The sequence below is a fragment of the Adelges cooleyi genome, unplaced genomic scaffold, assembly GCF_023614345.1.
Source record: "Adelges cooleyi isolate 19-005CV unplaced genomic scaffold, UGA_ACOO_1.1 ACOO_flye_CR_arks_rails_tigmint_CR_PRNA_814, whole genome shotgun sequence".
Lineage (NCBI taxonomy): Eukaryota > Metazoa > Arthropoda > Insecta > Hemiptera > Adelgidae > Adelges > Adelges cooleyi.
The window spans coordinates 19786-32500 of record NW_026096529.1 but is presented as its reverse complement, the minus strand read 5'-3'; the positions used below and the strand labels follow the sequence as shown (position 1 = coordinate 32500).

General features: G+C 45.5%; 3 protein-coding genes across 3 annotated transcripts in view; 2 read left to right on the top strand and 1 right to left on the bottom strand.

Moving 5' to 3' along the window:
- The window catches only part of LOC126846016 (uncharacterized), a 6734-nt gene extending 4618 nt beyond the window's left edge, over nt 1-2116 (top strand). Inside the window, exons 9-11 of the mRNA XM_050585103.1 lie at nt 1-635; nt 711-1268; nt 1332-2116. The exon at nt 1-635 is cut by the window's left edge and continues 220 nt beyond it. Coding sequence (XP_050441060.1) covers nt 1-635; nt 711-1268; nt 1332-1764 — 1626 coding nt within the window. The 3' untranslated portion in view covers nt 1765-2116. The remainder of the gene's footprint in view (nt 636-710; nt 1269-1331) is intronic.
- Nucleotides 2117-7329: 5213 nt separating this feature from the next.
- Nucleotides 7330-8523, top strand: LOC126846018 (uncharacterized). The gene has a single exon (XM_050585105.1). The coding sequence runs from the start codon at nt 7330-7332 to the stop codon at nt 8521-8523; it is 1194 nt and encodes a 397-aa protein (XP_050441062.1).
- Nucleotides 8524-8668: 145 nt separating this feature from the next.
- On the bottom strand, nt 8669-11203 carry LOC126846017 (uncharacterized). The gene is made up of 5 exons (XM_050585104.1): nt 9802-11203; nt 9333-9726; nt 9176-9257; nt 9001-9111; nt 8669-8679 (listed from the first exon to the last, which is right to left on the bottom strand). The coding sequence occupies exons 2-5, from the start codon at nt 9456-9458 to the stop codon at nt 8669-8671; spliced, it is 330 nt and encodes a 109-aa protein (XP_050441061.1). The 5' UTR covers nt 9459-9726; nt 9802-11203.
- Nucleotides 11204-12715: the final 1512 nt, after the last annotated feature.

Below are 12715 nucleotides of genomic sequence, written 5' to 3'. Positions count from 1 at the left end.
GTACAATACCACCACGCGCAGACCGTGTGGTCAACGTTTAACTGTCAAACACTAGGCCAGTATAGTGACGTATACATGTGCGGCGACGTGTACTTACTGGCCGACGTGTTTGAAACGTTCCGGAAGTTTATCCTTGAGCACTACAGACTCGATCCAGCTGCGTATCTGACGACCCCTTCGTTAGCCTGGGATGCGATGAAGCTAATGACAGGGGTTAAAATAGAGCTCATGACGGAGCACGATCAGGTGCAATACGTCATGAAAAACATCCGTGGGGGGTTGGTCCAATGCAATCAACATTATGCAAAGGCCAACAATAAGTATATGGAGGACTATGACCCGACGGAAGAGCCATCGTACATCATGCAGTTAGACGAAAATAACCTTTACGGTTGTGCGATGAGCCTCCCCCTTCCGATTGGTGAGTTCCATTTCTTAACCCCCGCGGAGCTCACCACTTTTGACCCCCTCACCGTTTCGGACGATGCGGAATTCGGCTATTTTGTGGAGGTAGACCTCGAATATCCGCACGCCGTCCACGACCGCCTAGCAGATTTACCGTTCTTTCCGGAGAACATGGTTCCACCCGGAGGCAAACAGCCAAAGCTCATAGCCAACCTGATCAATAAAGAGAAGTAAGAACAACGGGGAAAATGTGTGTGTGTGTGCGTTGGCAACGGGAATATTTATCGACTTTTTTTTTGTTTCAGATACGTCACTCATTACAGGTGCTTACAGCAAGGCGTTGCCAACGGGGTGGTTCTCCGGAGAATCCATAGCGCACTTCGGTTTCGGCAGCGTGCTTGGATCCGTCCGTTCATCGAAACGAACACGAGATTGCGCGCTGCGACCAGGACGAAGTTCGAGGGCAACTTGCCAAAACTGATGTCGAACTCGGTTTACGGCAAGGCGCTCGAGAACCCTGAAAAACGAACCAAAGTGCACATTGTCACGCGCTGGAGAAACGTCAAGCAGAGACTAGGAGCCGGTGTTTTGATAGCTAAACCCACGTTCGACAGCGTGGCGATCTTTACCCCGTCCATGGCGGCCGTGCAGATGACCAAATCGGTTATCAAGTACGACCGGCCGTCATACGCCGGTTTCGCCGTGCTGGAGCTGTCAAAATACATTCTGTACGACTTCCATTACGGGTACATGGTACCCAAATATGGCTCTAAAGCGCGTGTCATCTATGGAGACACGGACAGTCTGTTTTATTGGGTTGAAACCGACGATTTTTATGCTGACATGAAGGCTGATATCGACAAGTATGTACGGACCGCTTTGCCGGACATTCACACAACCTAATGGGGTTACTTTTTTTTATCCAGGTACGATACCAGCAACTTCAGTCCGGACAACCCATACGGAATGCCTTTGGTCAACAAGATGCTTTTATGGAAGATGAAGGACGATGCTGGTGGGAACATCGTCCTATTATTCATCGGCCTTCGGAGCAAGTCGTACTGCTCCGATTCGGTCGAACCGTCGATGAATAAAAAAAAGCTGAAAGGCATTCAACGCGCGGTCGTGGAAAAGACGATCACCCCCCAGGACTACTACGACTGTCTCGTTATCCCGAACCACAAGGTAATGAGACAGACGTGTACGTTTCGGTCGAAACGCCATAGACTGACCACCGAAATGTGCACGAAACTAGCGATGGAGTACAAAGACGACAAACGGTACCAAATACCCAATTCGTTTTTGACACTCCCCTGGGGTCATTATCGCATCCCAGACGATGAACCGGACAGTGACTAACCGGTGGCGGCGGTGACAATGGATTTGTCACTTTTTGTATTTTGTTTTTTTTATTGTTTTTGTTATCTCTTTTTATATTTTAGTTTTATTGGTTTTGCTACCCATGACTGAATTTCTTATATTTTATTTTTTTATTGTTTTTTGTTACCCATGACTTTTTCTTTATATTTTATTTTTTATTGTTTTTTGCTACCCATGACTGTCTTTTTATATTTTATTTTTTATTGTTTTATTTTGTAAATAATGTATAATTGTTACCCATGACTGTCTTTTTATATTTAATTTTTTTTGTTTATTGTTTTTTGCTACCCATGACTGGCTTTTTATATTTTATTTTGCAAATAATGTATAATATCCATAATTAGCTCTTTTTTATTTATTTATTTATTATTTTTTTTTTTGTAATAATATTAATACAAATTAAACCAAGACTTTTTTTTTTAAAATAATTTCCCTTTACCGGTAATATTTGCTAGTACAAAATATACATTGTTAAGTGTGTGTGTGTGTGTGTGTGTGTGTGTGTGTGTGTGTGTGTGTGTGTGTGTGTGTGTACAGGAAAACATCAGGTTTGGGCATGCGTGCACAGTGCCGCGGAATAAATTACAAACCGATGAAAGTATGAGTTATTTATTCAACGTATAACCAGATGAATACTAATTTTCATATTCGTACAACAAATATATATATATATATATATATATAATTACATAAAACATAATAGTATAATACTAATAATAAGTTTGATACAATATTTGACGTTACCGTCCAATGTTGGTATCCATCCAAACGCGGAGGGCTAAACATTGCGCCTTCGCACAGGTTTTGTTTTGAGCGCGGTCCGAGTGAAATGGACATACGTGTTGTTGTTGTTGGAGCATCCGGCACTTGGGACATCCGTAAGCTTCCAGGTCGATGACCGTGCACTTCGGTAGATATCGTTGAAGGAGGTTCCGCTTTTGTATGCCTTTGACGTACACAGCAGTGTAGTGGTTGTTAACGGCTCCTAGAACGCGCGCCAACTCCGAATACGGTATGTGACCGTCTGTATAGCGGATACCGTGAAAGTGTGTTTGCAACCAAACGTTTACTTTGGTGCTTTGCGGTGACAGTCGAAAGGTAGGCGGATGTTGAACCAACCAATGCACCACGTGTGTAGCTCTTTGTGCGTCCGCTATACATATTTCTTTGATGACCATGTGAAGGTCCGAGTCGACCACGCACTGTACGTCAATAACCGCTGAAAGCATATTGTCAAACTGAACTATCCGTTCGGTTGATCCAAGCATTATACTTGACGGGCAACCCGACGTATTTCACGAACTGCTTGTCCCCCTTCCTCCGAACAATTTTTTCTATTAAATACGTGGTGGGATAACGCGTCCGGTTCATCTCTTGCGCGTAGAACGTTCCGTTAACCGGCGCGCCGCTCTTATCGCGCACTGTATAAACTGTAGGCGTTGACCGTCGTACCCGGACACGATGAAAATTTCGTTTGACCAATTTTGCGCATAACCCTTATCAAATACTGTTTTATGTTTGCTCAAGCGTACGGCATCGCCCACGGCGAATTTAGGTTTGCCGCCTGCCGCCGCCGCCGGTTTCGGCAACCGGTAGAAAACAACTCTCCCGGGCTCGCGGGACGAGTCGGTCGGCGTCATTCGGATGGACGTGTGCACGGTTGTGTTGTAAGCGGCGACTAGATCATCAACGAGCGGCACCCATTCGTGGTTGCCGTGCGCTGTAAACGCTTTCCACATCTTTTCTTTAAGCGTTCTGTTCCAACGTTCGCAAACGCTCGCCTTCAGCGGCGTATACGATTGATAATGGTGTATATTATACTGCTCGTACACGCGTCGTGTGTCTTTATTGATAAATTCCAGACCACGATCCGTGTGCAGGTGACGACATCGTCTGCCGCTGGTCTTGATTATGCGCTCGAGGGCAGCGGCCACGGTCGGACCAGATTTATTTTTTACCGGTACGGCCCAGCCGTACTTGGTGTACACGTCTATAACTGTCAGGAGGAACGTGTGATTTTTATTTTTTTTTACTTTGGAAAACTTTTTCATGTCTACGAGGTCGGCTTGCCACAAATCGTCTTTGCCGTCGGCGCGCACGACCCGTCTGGCAAACCGTCGGATAGCCGGTCTGTGTAGTTCGGTTGCGATGTGCTCGCGAACGGTCATCATCGTCAGCGGATCACACCTATTTCCCTGAGTTCCTCCTCGCACGCGATAATTTCGTTGTGTACGGCGGTATTTCCCGCGGCTTGCGCGGCTCTGAGCAAAGCGAGACGTTCGACTATTTCGTTGGCGTCGTCCCAGTAAACATATTCTTTGTCCTTCCCCGTAACCGTCAACCGCGTAATCCCGTCACCCGTCTTGGCCGCGGCGCGAACTGCGGTCAGGTCGCGTCCGTTCTCGTTGAACAACTGTTTGATAATGTACTTATACTTGTATCCGCGGTTCGTTTTCGGTCTACCGGACGACATCAAATGACATCCTGTGTGAATGAGAAAATTGCGATACGTGGTCAGATCGCTTTCGGTGATGAATTGCATGCGGGGTACGGAGCTGCACACCAATTCTTGGAGTCCTTTCGTGAAGGGTGTTTCGGTTAACGTGCCCACTTTTATGCGGTTCTTGGTGAACCGTACTGCTTTATCACCCATCACCCATGTTCCGTCTGGTTGTAGATGAATGCCGTACGACGGATTGCTTTCGGTAATACGGAATTCTTCTTCCGCTTTTTCTTCTCCTTTAGACTCATCTCTCCGGGCGTCACGCGCTTGCGTCCGCTGCGCCGACAACTCTGCTGTTAATTTTGTCAACGGTTCAACGATCGGCGCCGCGTGGGTTCGCACGTATTCGGTTGACACGGTCAATCCGCGCCGCAGCTCGTCTAGTTTGCGTTTTATGCTTTTCTTAGCACGTATAATTGCTTCCGTCGTAGCCGGCGATTCCATGGTTACATTTTACTGAACGGGTGCGTTGCCGTCACGCCTTTTTATATACACGTCGAAACCCATTCGATAACGTCCGTCGTTTAGATCGAAGTCCTTGACAATTGTTAAAAACGAGTACCGGTCGGTGTTCCAACACTGCGAGCACATGGATTTAAAGTCAGCGAACGTCATATCGGATTGACAGTGTTCCTGGTAAACGTGCCGAACGTTAGTCTCGTCCTGTTTGTACAAAACTATCATCGACGCGTTGTCCCGGATCCCGTGCTTCGGCGCTTTGACATACGTTTGCGTCAGGTAAAAGCTATCGATCCCGTTGTGGCGTCCGCGGCAAAAGTATTCTGCGATGTTTCTTTGTTTTTCAAATGCGACATCGTCAAAAACAAACACCGAATTAGTCTGTACTTGTTCGGGTGGAGGCACATGATCCCCGTCGGTGTACACGTGCATTTGCGCGCCGTCAACTCCCTCCATCACCTTCTTTAACATTATATATTTTGGCTGATCAGGTGTCTTCGTGTACAGGTATACGTGTTCGAAGCGCAGCCCGTTTTCGTCTGTCAAAAGGTTTACCATCGCCGTCGTCTTGCCGACGTTACTGGGCCCCGCGATAATACATCTGATTGATGAGGGTAGGAGGGGACCGTGACGGCGGTGGCGGCCGTCAGCGGGTGCTGGATCGTCGTCGTCGAGCCGCAGAACGGATAATTTGTGTTCTTGCGGTTCGAAAATCATTATAAAGGCGGTGTCGCAGACCACTGCCGTGTCCAAACGTAACCGGTGCGTCGTCGACGAAGGTTGTCAGCGAACAAGATCGGTCGGGTTATCGTCACTGCGGTTATAAGCTCACTACTGTAATGCCTCGTGTCAACCGACGGAAACGGAAGGGACGGCGGTCTGCACCGAAAACCGGAGGCGGTCTGCGCTTCGGCAGTCTCGTAGCTGTCGCACGGGCAGCAATGCGCAAAGCGAAACCGTTAACGGTCGCTGCGGCAGCGCGGAAGGCGTTATCTGCCGTCACCCAGGTACGTCGGAAAGCCAGAGGAAAACCGGTTCTCCGACCGCGCACGTTGGCCGTGCCGAAAATCGGCGGCGCGTTCGCGCTTGTGCCTTTTCTCTCAGCCCTGTCAGCGATCGGCTCACTGCTCGGCGGTGCGTCGGGAATCGTGCGTGCGGTTAACGACATCCGCAATAACAAAAACGCGAAAGCCCCGGTGAAAATCGGGAGTGGATATTTGTTGCACCGCAAGCGAAACGGATCCGGATTCTACCTCAAACCGTATCAGCCAAAAAACTGATAACCACGCTGCCCAGATCGCGGGCGCTGAGCGACGTGGATATTATAAATTACGCGACAAAGTTGGGCATATCTCATTTCCGCGGTGTGTTTATGCGCGACACGTTACCGGCTACACCCTTGCGGTTTGAGTGCGGCGTCGTTAATCTTGACGTCTCTACCGGAAGTGGTACACACTGGTGCTGTTACCACAAGCGCAACGATACCGTCTTGTTTTTCGATCCGTTCGGCAACCTCCCGCCGCCGCTAGAACTTCAGCGTTATTTCAGCGGTTGTATCGTCCACTATAACTACGACCGTGTGCAACGATACGCAACATCCGTTTGCGGTCAGCTATGTCTCAAGTTTCTGTACGCTCAATGCCGTCCGCACACCGCTCGTTCACGTTAACCTTTCATGGTACCGCAAGCGAGCTGGACAGCACGTTTTTTCCCCCTATCCCGTTGCGGACCGGCGCGGAGATCGCGTTGCTCGACGTCATAGCGTGCAATTCCCGGCCCAACATCGACGCGTCTAACAACACTTTGCGCGTACGGCGGTTGCCAAGTGTTCAAAAACGCGGTGTCAACATCGATATGTACGATGACACTGTCGCCTCCGGTGTCGGTTCAATGCTGATCAAACCGGACGCTCCGTCGCCGTTACCAGCCGATGTCTATGACGACGTCGTGGTACCCATCGGGTCGTACGAGGTGACCACCTTGGCTCGCGTGCTCAAGTCACTAGTCGAAAACCTAAATCCCGAATACCGGTTCGCGCTTCATCCCAACGTCAACACGTTTGAATCGGAACTCCTGTGCAATCGCGACATCAGCTTCGCGGCCCCCAACAGCGTCGGCCCCCTATTGGGGTTTGAGCGGGACGAGCTGCCGGCGAACACTTTGCACCGATCCAGACGTCTGATCACCATCGATCCGCTTACGTGTATAAGAATCACATGCAACGTCGCGGCAGGCGCATTCGTCAACGGTGTTCGTAGTCGCGCGATCTATGACTTTTTCCCATCCGTCCCGCCCGGGTTTCAGATCGCAGAATCACCGCGCAATCTGATTTATTATCCAATAGCGACGGATCGTCTCGACCGCGTGCGAGTCACGATTACCGATCAGAACTCGAAGCTGGTCGACTTCCGCGGTGAACCAATCACAGTACGTTTACACGTGCGCGATGGGGTTGGTGTTTAAAAGCGTACGCGCGCGTCCGGTTCGGTACATTCAGCCGTCGGCACGATCCCGGTTAACACGGCAGAGCTTGCAAACGTTATCGGCGCTCGGCTACAAACTCGCGAATCAAACCACCGTCAATGGACATCGACGTTTTGGACATCACTCGGCGAGTCGAATTCGACGATCGCATCACTAAATACGAGTTTCACACTTATCAACCGTTCTCCAGCAACAGTCTAACGAACAACGATGAGATCCGCATCGCGATTCAACACCAGGACCTCTACACACTCCCTAGCGAATCACTGCTATGTCTGCAGGGATCCGTTGTCGTCACCCCGGCTACTGACACATCTGACGTGTCCATCGTCACCAACGGATTGATGTTTTTGTTCGACGAGATTCGCTATGAGCTGAATTCAGTCGAAATCGATCGGGTGAGACAACCAGGCGTTGCTAGCACGCTCAAGGGGTACGTAACGATGCAGAAGGCTGTACACGGGCGGTACGCGAACGCTGGTTGGTCGGCGAACACAACAAAAAAGTTTGATGTCGTTATTCCGCTCAGGTTGATCTTGGGATTTTGTGAAGATCACAGAAAACTCATAATTAACGCTCGACAAGAACTCGTTTTGCACCGTGCGAGCACCGACAATGATGCTCTTCAAACGAACGCCGCAGCCGCAAGCGTTGTGTTGGATCACGTTACGTGGAGAGTGCCGCACGTCAATGTAAACGATTCTGTTAGATTGCAGTTGCTCAAAGCGTTGGACGCGAAAAAACCGTTATCCATCGCATTCCGTAGCTGGGAGCTATTCTCTTATCCGTCGCTCCCCCGGTCGAACAAACATTCCTGGGCGGTTAAGACGAGCACGCACACGGAAAAGCCGCGATACGTGATAGTAGCCTTGCAGACCGATCGGAAAAATAAACTCGCGACGAACACCAGTCAGTTCGACGGATGCGGGTTGACCACGTTGAAAGTATATCTCAACTCTGAATCGTATCCGTACGATACGTTAAAAATCGATTATGCCGGTGATAAATTTTCGTTTTTATACAACATGTATGCGAGTTTTCAAGAATCGTATTACGGCGTTCCGGTCGGAGACCCGTTGTTCACCGCAGCAGAGTTTAAGTCAACATCCCCCATCGTCGTTGTAGATTGTTCGAAACAGAATGATTTTGTTAAGAACGCGCCGATCGACTTACGTATAGATTTTGAAACGGCTAGCAACGTGGCTGATAGCACCGCTGCTTATTGTTTAATCGTACACGATAAAATTTTTGAATATAACGCTTTGACTAGCGAAGTGCACAAAATTTTGTAATACCAATTGATATAACAATACCTGTTTTTTTTTTAATTTAATATATACCTTTATGATTGTATGTGTTTTTTTTTTAAAAATAAATAATCATTGCATTAAAACATTTTTTTTTTTTTTTTCCCTTTCATTTCTTTGCTCTCAGTTATCATCCATTTTCTTTTAACCATTGATTGGACGGGTAACATACAAAATGAATACACAGTTTTTTTTTTAGGTATATTACACACACAGTCATTTATTTTTATCGTACGTCAAGTTGATATAACAAACATATTATTAGTCATATAAAACATACTTCGTTGTTAAATTTTTATTTTTTTTTTTTATTTATATGCCCTCGAAGCACAGGGCCGTCCGCCCGTCGTTTAGTGCTGTTACTGCTAGCGTCGTCGTCGTCATTTTCTTCTTCTTCTTCTTCGTCGTCGTCGTCGTCTTCGTCGTCGTCGTAGTCAGTGTCGTCATCATCGTCGGCACTACTACTTTCAGTCTCTTCTTCGACTGTGCTCTCCGTGTCGCTGACGGGTAGCTCCATCACACTCGACGTGGATGACGAACTGCACTCCTCCTCCTCCGAAGACATCGTTAGATCTGGTGATAATGTAATTGGTCAATTTAGTTTTATACACACACACACCAAGGTTGATGTACTTACCCACTACGTCGGTCAGCGAGAACACCCTCTCTATTCGCAGCTGTATATGACTCACCGCTTCCGCTGCTGCAGCGTCTACCACCTGTTTCACATTTTTTTTTTTTTACTATACGCTTCTTATATATATAATTATTCCCTTAATATAAAATCGACTTACGCTCATCGGTATTATCACTGGCGACCCGTCGTCGTCGTCATCATCGTCGTCGACGTTCTGCACCCAATTGGTACTAAACGGTGTCGGCGAATTTGGCGGCGATGGTGGTGTATATCTGTAATGCATTTTGTTTTTGTTGTATGCGTGTGAATGTGATTAAATGGTTCAGCGTGTTCGTTTATATATGGTGTGTGGTTATTTCGTCCCTCCATTTTCTTTGTGTTATCATTGTACACGGCCTAACGGGAAATACCCTTATCAGGTTTCGACCGTCAGGTCATCCACACTATCGCACGGTGGTGGTGGTGGTGGTGGTGGTGAAGCAATGCTCACACCGTCTGACTTGATTACTGGTGTAGTACTCGTCTTCTCCTCCTCCTCCACCACGTCGTTCCTGTTATAATTACTATATATACTACAATATAATCAATAGGTTAATTTTTTTTGTTTTTTTTTTTTTTTTACTTACTTATCTGTGTAACCGTCAAGTAACTCTGCTAAATTCCATTGTGAGTTAGACGTCATCATCATCGTATTAACATTTTCTCCCCATATTTCGTCGCACAGCCGTTTGTACTCTATGACCGCGATTTCTTTGTAATAACTTGGTTCTCGCGGCGGGAATCCGTGTACAGGATGATTCATCATTGCGGTGTACACCTCATCGACCGACATTGTCGCGTATCGATTTATCACTTCCACCGTCATCGCATTCTTCATCGTGCCGTATTGCTCCGTCAGGGCTGTACATATTTTCGCGTTATCATCAAGTGCCCGTACGATTGATTCGCGATTCCACTCCAACGTTAACAAATTTTCTTCGGTCAGCGTAAGGCGGGTGTGCGCGTCGTTGATGATCAGGTATGACTTTGAAAAACATCTGGTTTTTTTAATGATAATGCCGTCCGGCGGTTGTACGTGGAACGCCGCGCGTTGATTGCTGCCCACGAACCGCGCGAGATCATTAATACCCGTTACCAGTCCGACGATTTGATTTAAGCTCAAGGTCATAAATCCATTGGAACACACAATCATCGCTGCCGGAGCATATCCCGTCTCCGTCCACGCGCATCCTATGTGTAAGAATTTTCTCTCCTTAAAACTTATCGTAATCGCTTTGACCGCCAAGAGTTTCGTTTTCGGTTCTTCACACGTCCGCTTACGTCTGCTGCTGCTGCTGCTGCTGCTGCTCATGCGTATACCTTTCCCCTTTCCGCCCATTGTCGCTGTGACAGTGCACTACTGTTTCCGTCGAGCGTTGATGCTATACTAGCGCGGTTCCGTCACCGTGTTCACTTAGTGTCGCCAGTGTGTGTGTGTGTGTGTGTGTGTGTGTGTGTGTGTGTGTGTGCGCGCGCGCGCGCATGTGATACCAGTAGTGATACCAGCGGAACCGCGCTAGTATAGCGTCACCGCTCGACGGACACAGTAGTGACCTGCCACATGCGTGATAACAGCGTGATACCAAGATCGTGATAACAGGTTCGTGATAACAAGATCGTGATAACAAGTTCGTGATACCAAGATCGTGATACCAAGTTCGTGATAACAAGACTGTGATAACAAGACTGTGATAACAAGACTGTGATAACAAGACTGTGATAACAGGTTCGTGATAACAAGACTGTGATAACAAAACTGTGATAACAAGACTGTGATAACAAGACTGTGATAACAAGACTGTGATAACAAGGCTGTGATAACAGGTTCGTGATAACAAGTTCGTGATAACAAGACTGTGATAACAAGACTGTGATAACAAGACTGTGATAACAAGACTGTGATAACAAGACTGTGATAACAAGACTATGATAACAAGACTGTGATAACAAGACTATGATAACAAGATTCGATACGGCCAAAACATACTACTCTTAAATCATTAATTTTTAATAATAAGGAATTGTTGGTACATCGGGAGCATCACGATGTACGAATTCACAAAAATATTTATAGAAATCTGTCAAATCATGATGAATAAAACAAATATATTAAAATGTTTAAGTTGTGTGATTTATTCTCACGAATGGTTAAAATATATTGGTAGTAATTTTTAATATCTATATTTTTTATACAAAAGTGTGTTGAAAAGTTTTTCAAGTATGCGAATTTTAACAATTAAATTTTCAAATTTCACGTACTTGGATAATCAATATTAAGACCGGTATAAGTCATTTTGGATGGTAAACTTGATTTGGCTTCCAATGATCCAAACATATAGTCGTAATTGGAATTAGCTAAATAATCTGTCACATTTGTGATCAACTGTGTGTGAAAATCATATGCTAAGCATCGAGTACATACGAAATGGCATACCATTTTCCTAAAAACTATAGGAAAAGCGACGGATATAGTACGAGTACACATCAAATAATTAAAACAAATAAAATATTTTTAAGACAGTTATTCTGTTGTTGTTTTTAGTCATGGATATGTCTTTTGGCAATCTTATTCTTAAAATTTGTCCGTCACGTTTTGTCTCACTGTGCTGACGTCATTAAGAATTATGGAGGGATTGTGGAGTAGTATCAGGGCAGGACTTAGAGGGGGGTGTGGGGGGGTTTGACACCCCCCCACTCGGAAAACTCAAGTAATCTAGTCGGCACATTCCGAACAAAAAGTCGGTAAATATTATATCCCCCATAAAATTATACAAATAACATATTTATTATTTTTATTTTATAAAAGTAGGTAGGTACATAATTTTTATTGGAATCTAGCGACGAATAGTGAATAGTCGGCATACGGACGACCATACGAAAATATAATTTTAGTTTTTAGTAAAAAAAAAACAATGCATTTTCGGTTATTCCCGATTTTAGCAGAAGTATTATTATTTGGTTATAATAACTGTGGTGTATATTATTATATCAAACGATGTTCGGCCATGGGACCTATTGGTCTATTGTAAACAAACATTCTATCCCTCTACAAGAATATATTTTTATTTTAGTTTTAAAATTCTAAAAGATTCCCTACTATAAAAAAAAACCTACTCTTCTGTTTTAGACATATCACATAACCCATAGTATTAAGTCTGCAGGCAAAGAGTTAACAGTTTTATTTTTGCTTGTCCCGTGTGCGCGTGTAAAATAATAAGTATTGGTTATAAATGTGTGTAATCTAATATATTCATTAACCATTAACCATTAACATTATACTCTAACCATATATATATATATATATATATGGTTAGAGAATGAATATTAAACACCAAGGAGCTGCTAACAATCCTTTTGAGCCTGCCCCAGTAAATTTTGAACAAAAGGTATGAGATGGATACGACTTTAGAATAAATCATTAAGCCAGATTTTTAAGGCCTATGAGAGTTCCTTGGTACTACTTCACTATGTCTTGTTTCTTCTTTATTACTATCGTTGCGG

Excerpts from the sequence above, each read along its gene's own strand:
- LOC126846017 (XM_050585104.1), bottom strand. The coding sequence starts at position 9,458 with ATGCATTACAGATATACACCACCATCGCCGCCAAATTCGCCGACACCG. Across the intron at positions 9,258-9,332 it reads CAGTGATAATACCGATGAGC|GTGGTAGACGCTGCAGCAGC; the intron begins GTAAGTCGATTT and ends AATGTGAAACAG. Across the intron at positions 9,112-9,175 it reads CTCGCTGACCGACGTAGTGG|ATCTAACGATGTCTTCGGAG; the intron begins GTAAGTACATCA and ends CATTATCACCAG.
- LOC126846018 (XM_050585105.1), top strand. The coding sequence starts at position 7,330 with ATGGACATCGACGTTTTGGACATCACTCGGCGAGTCGAATTCGACGAT.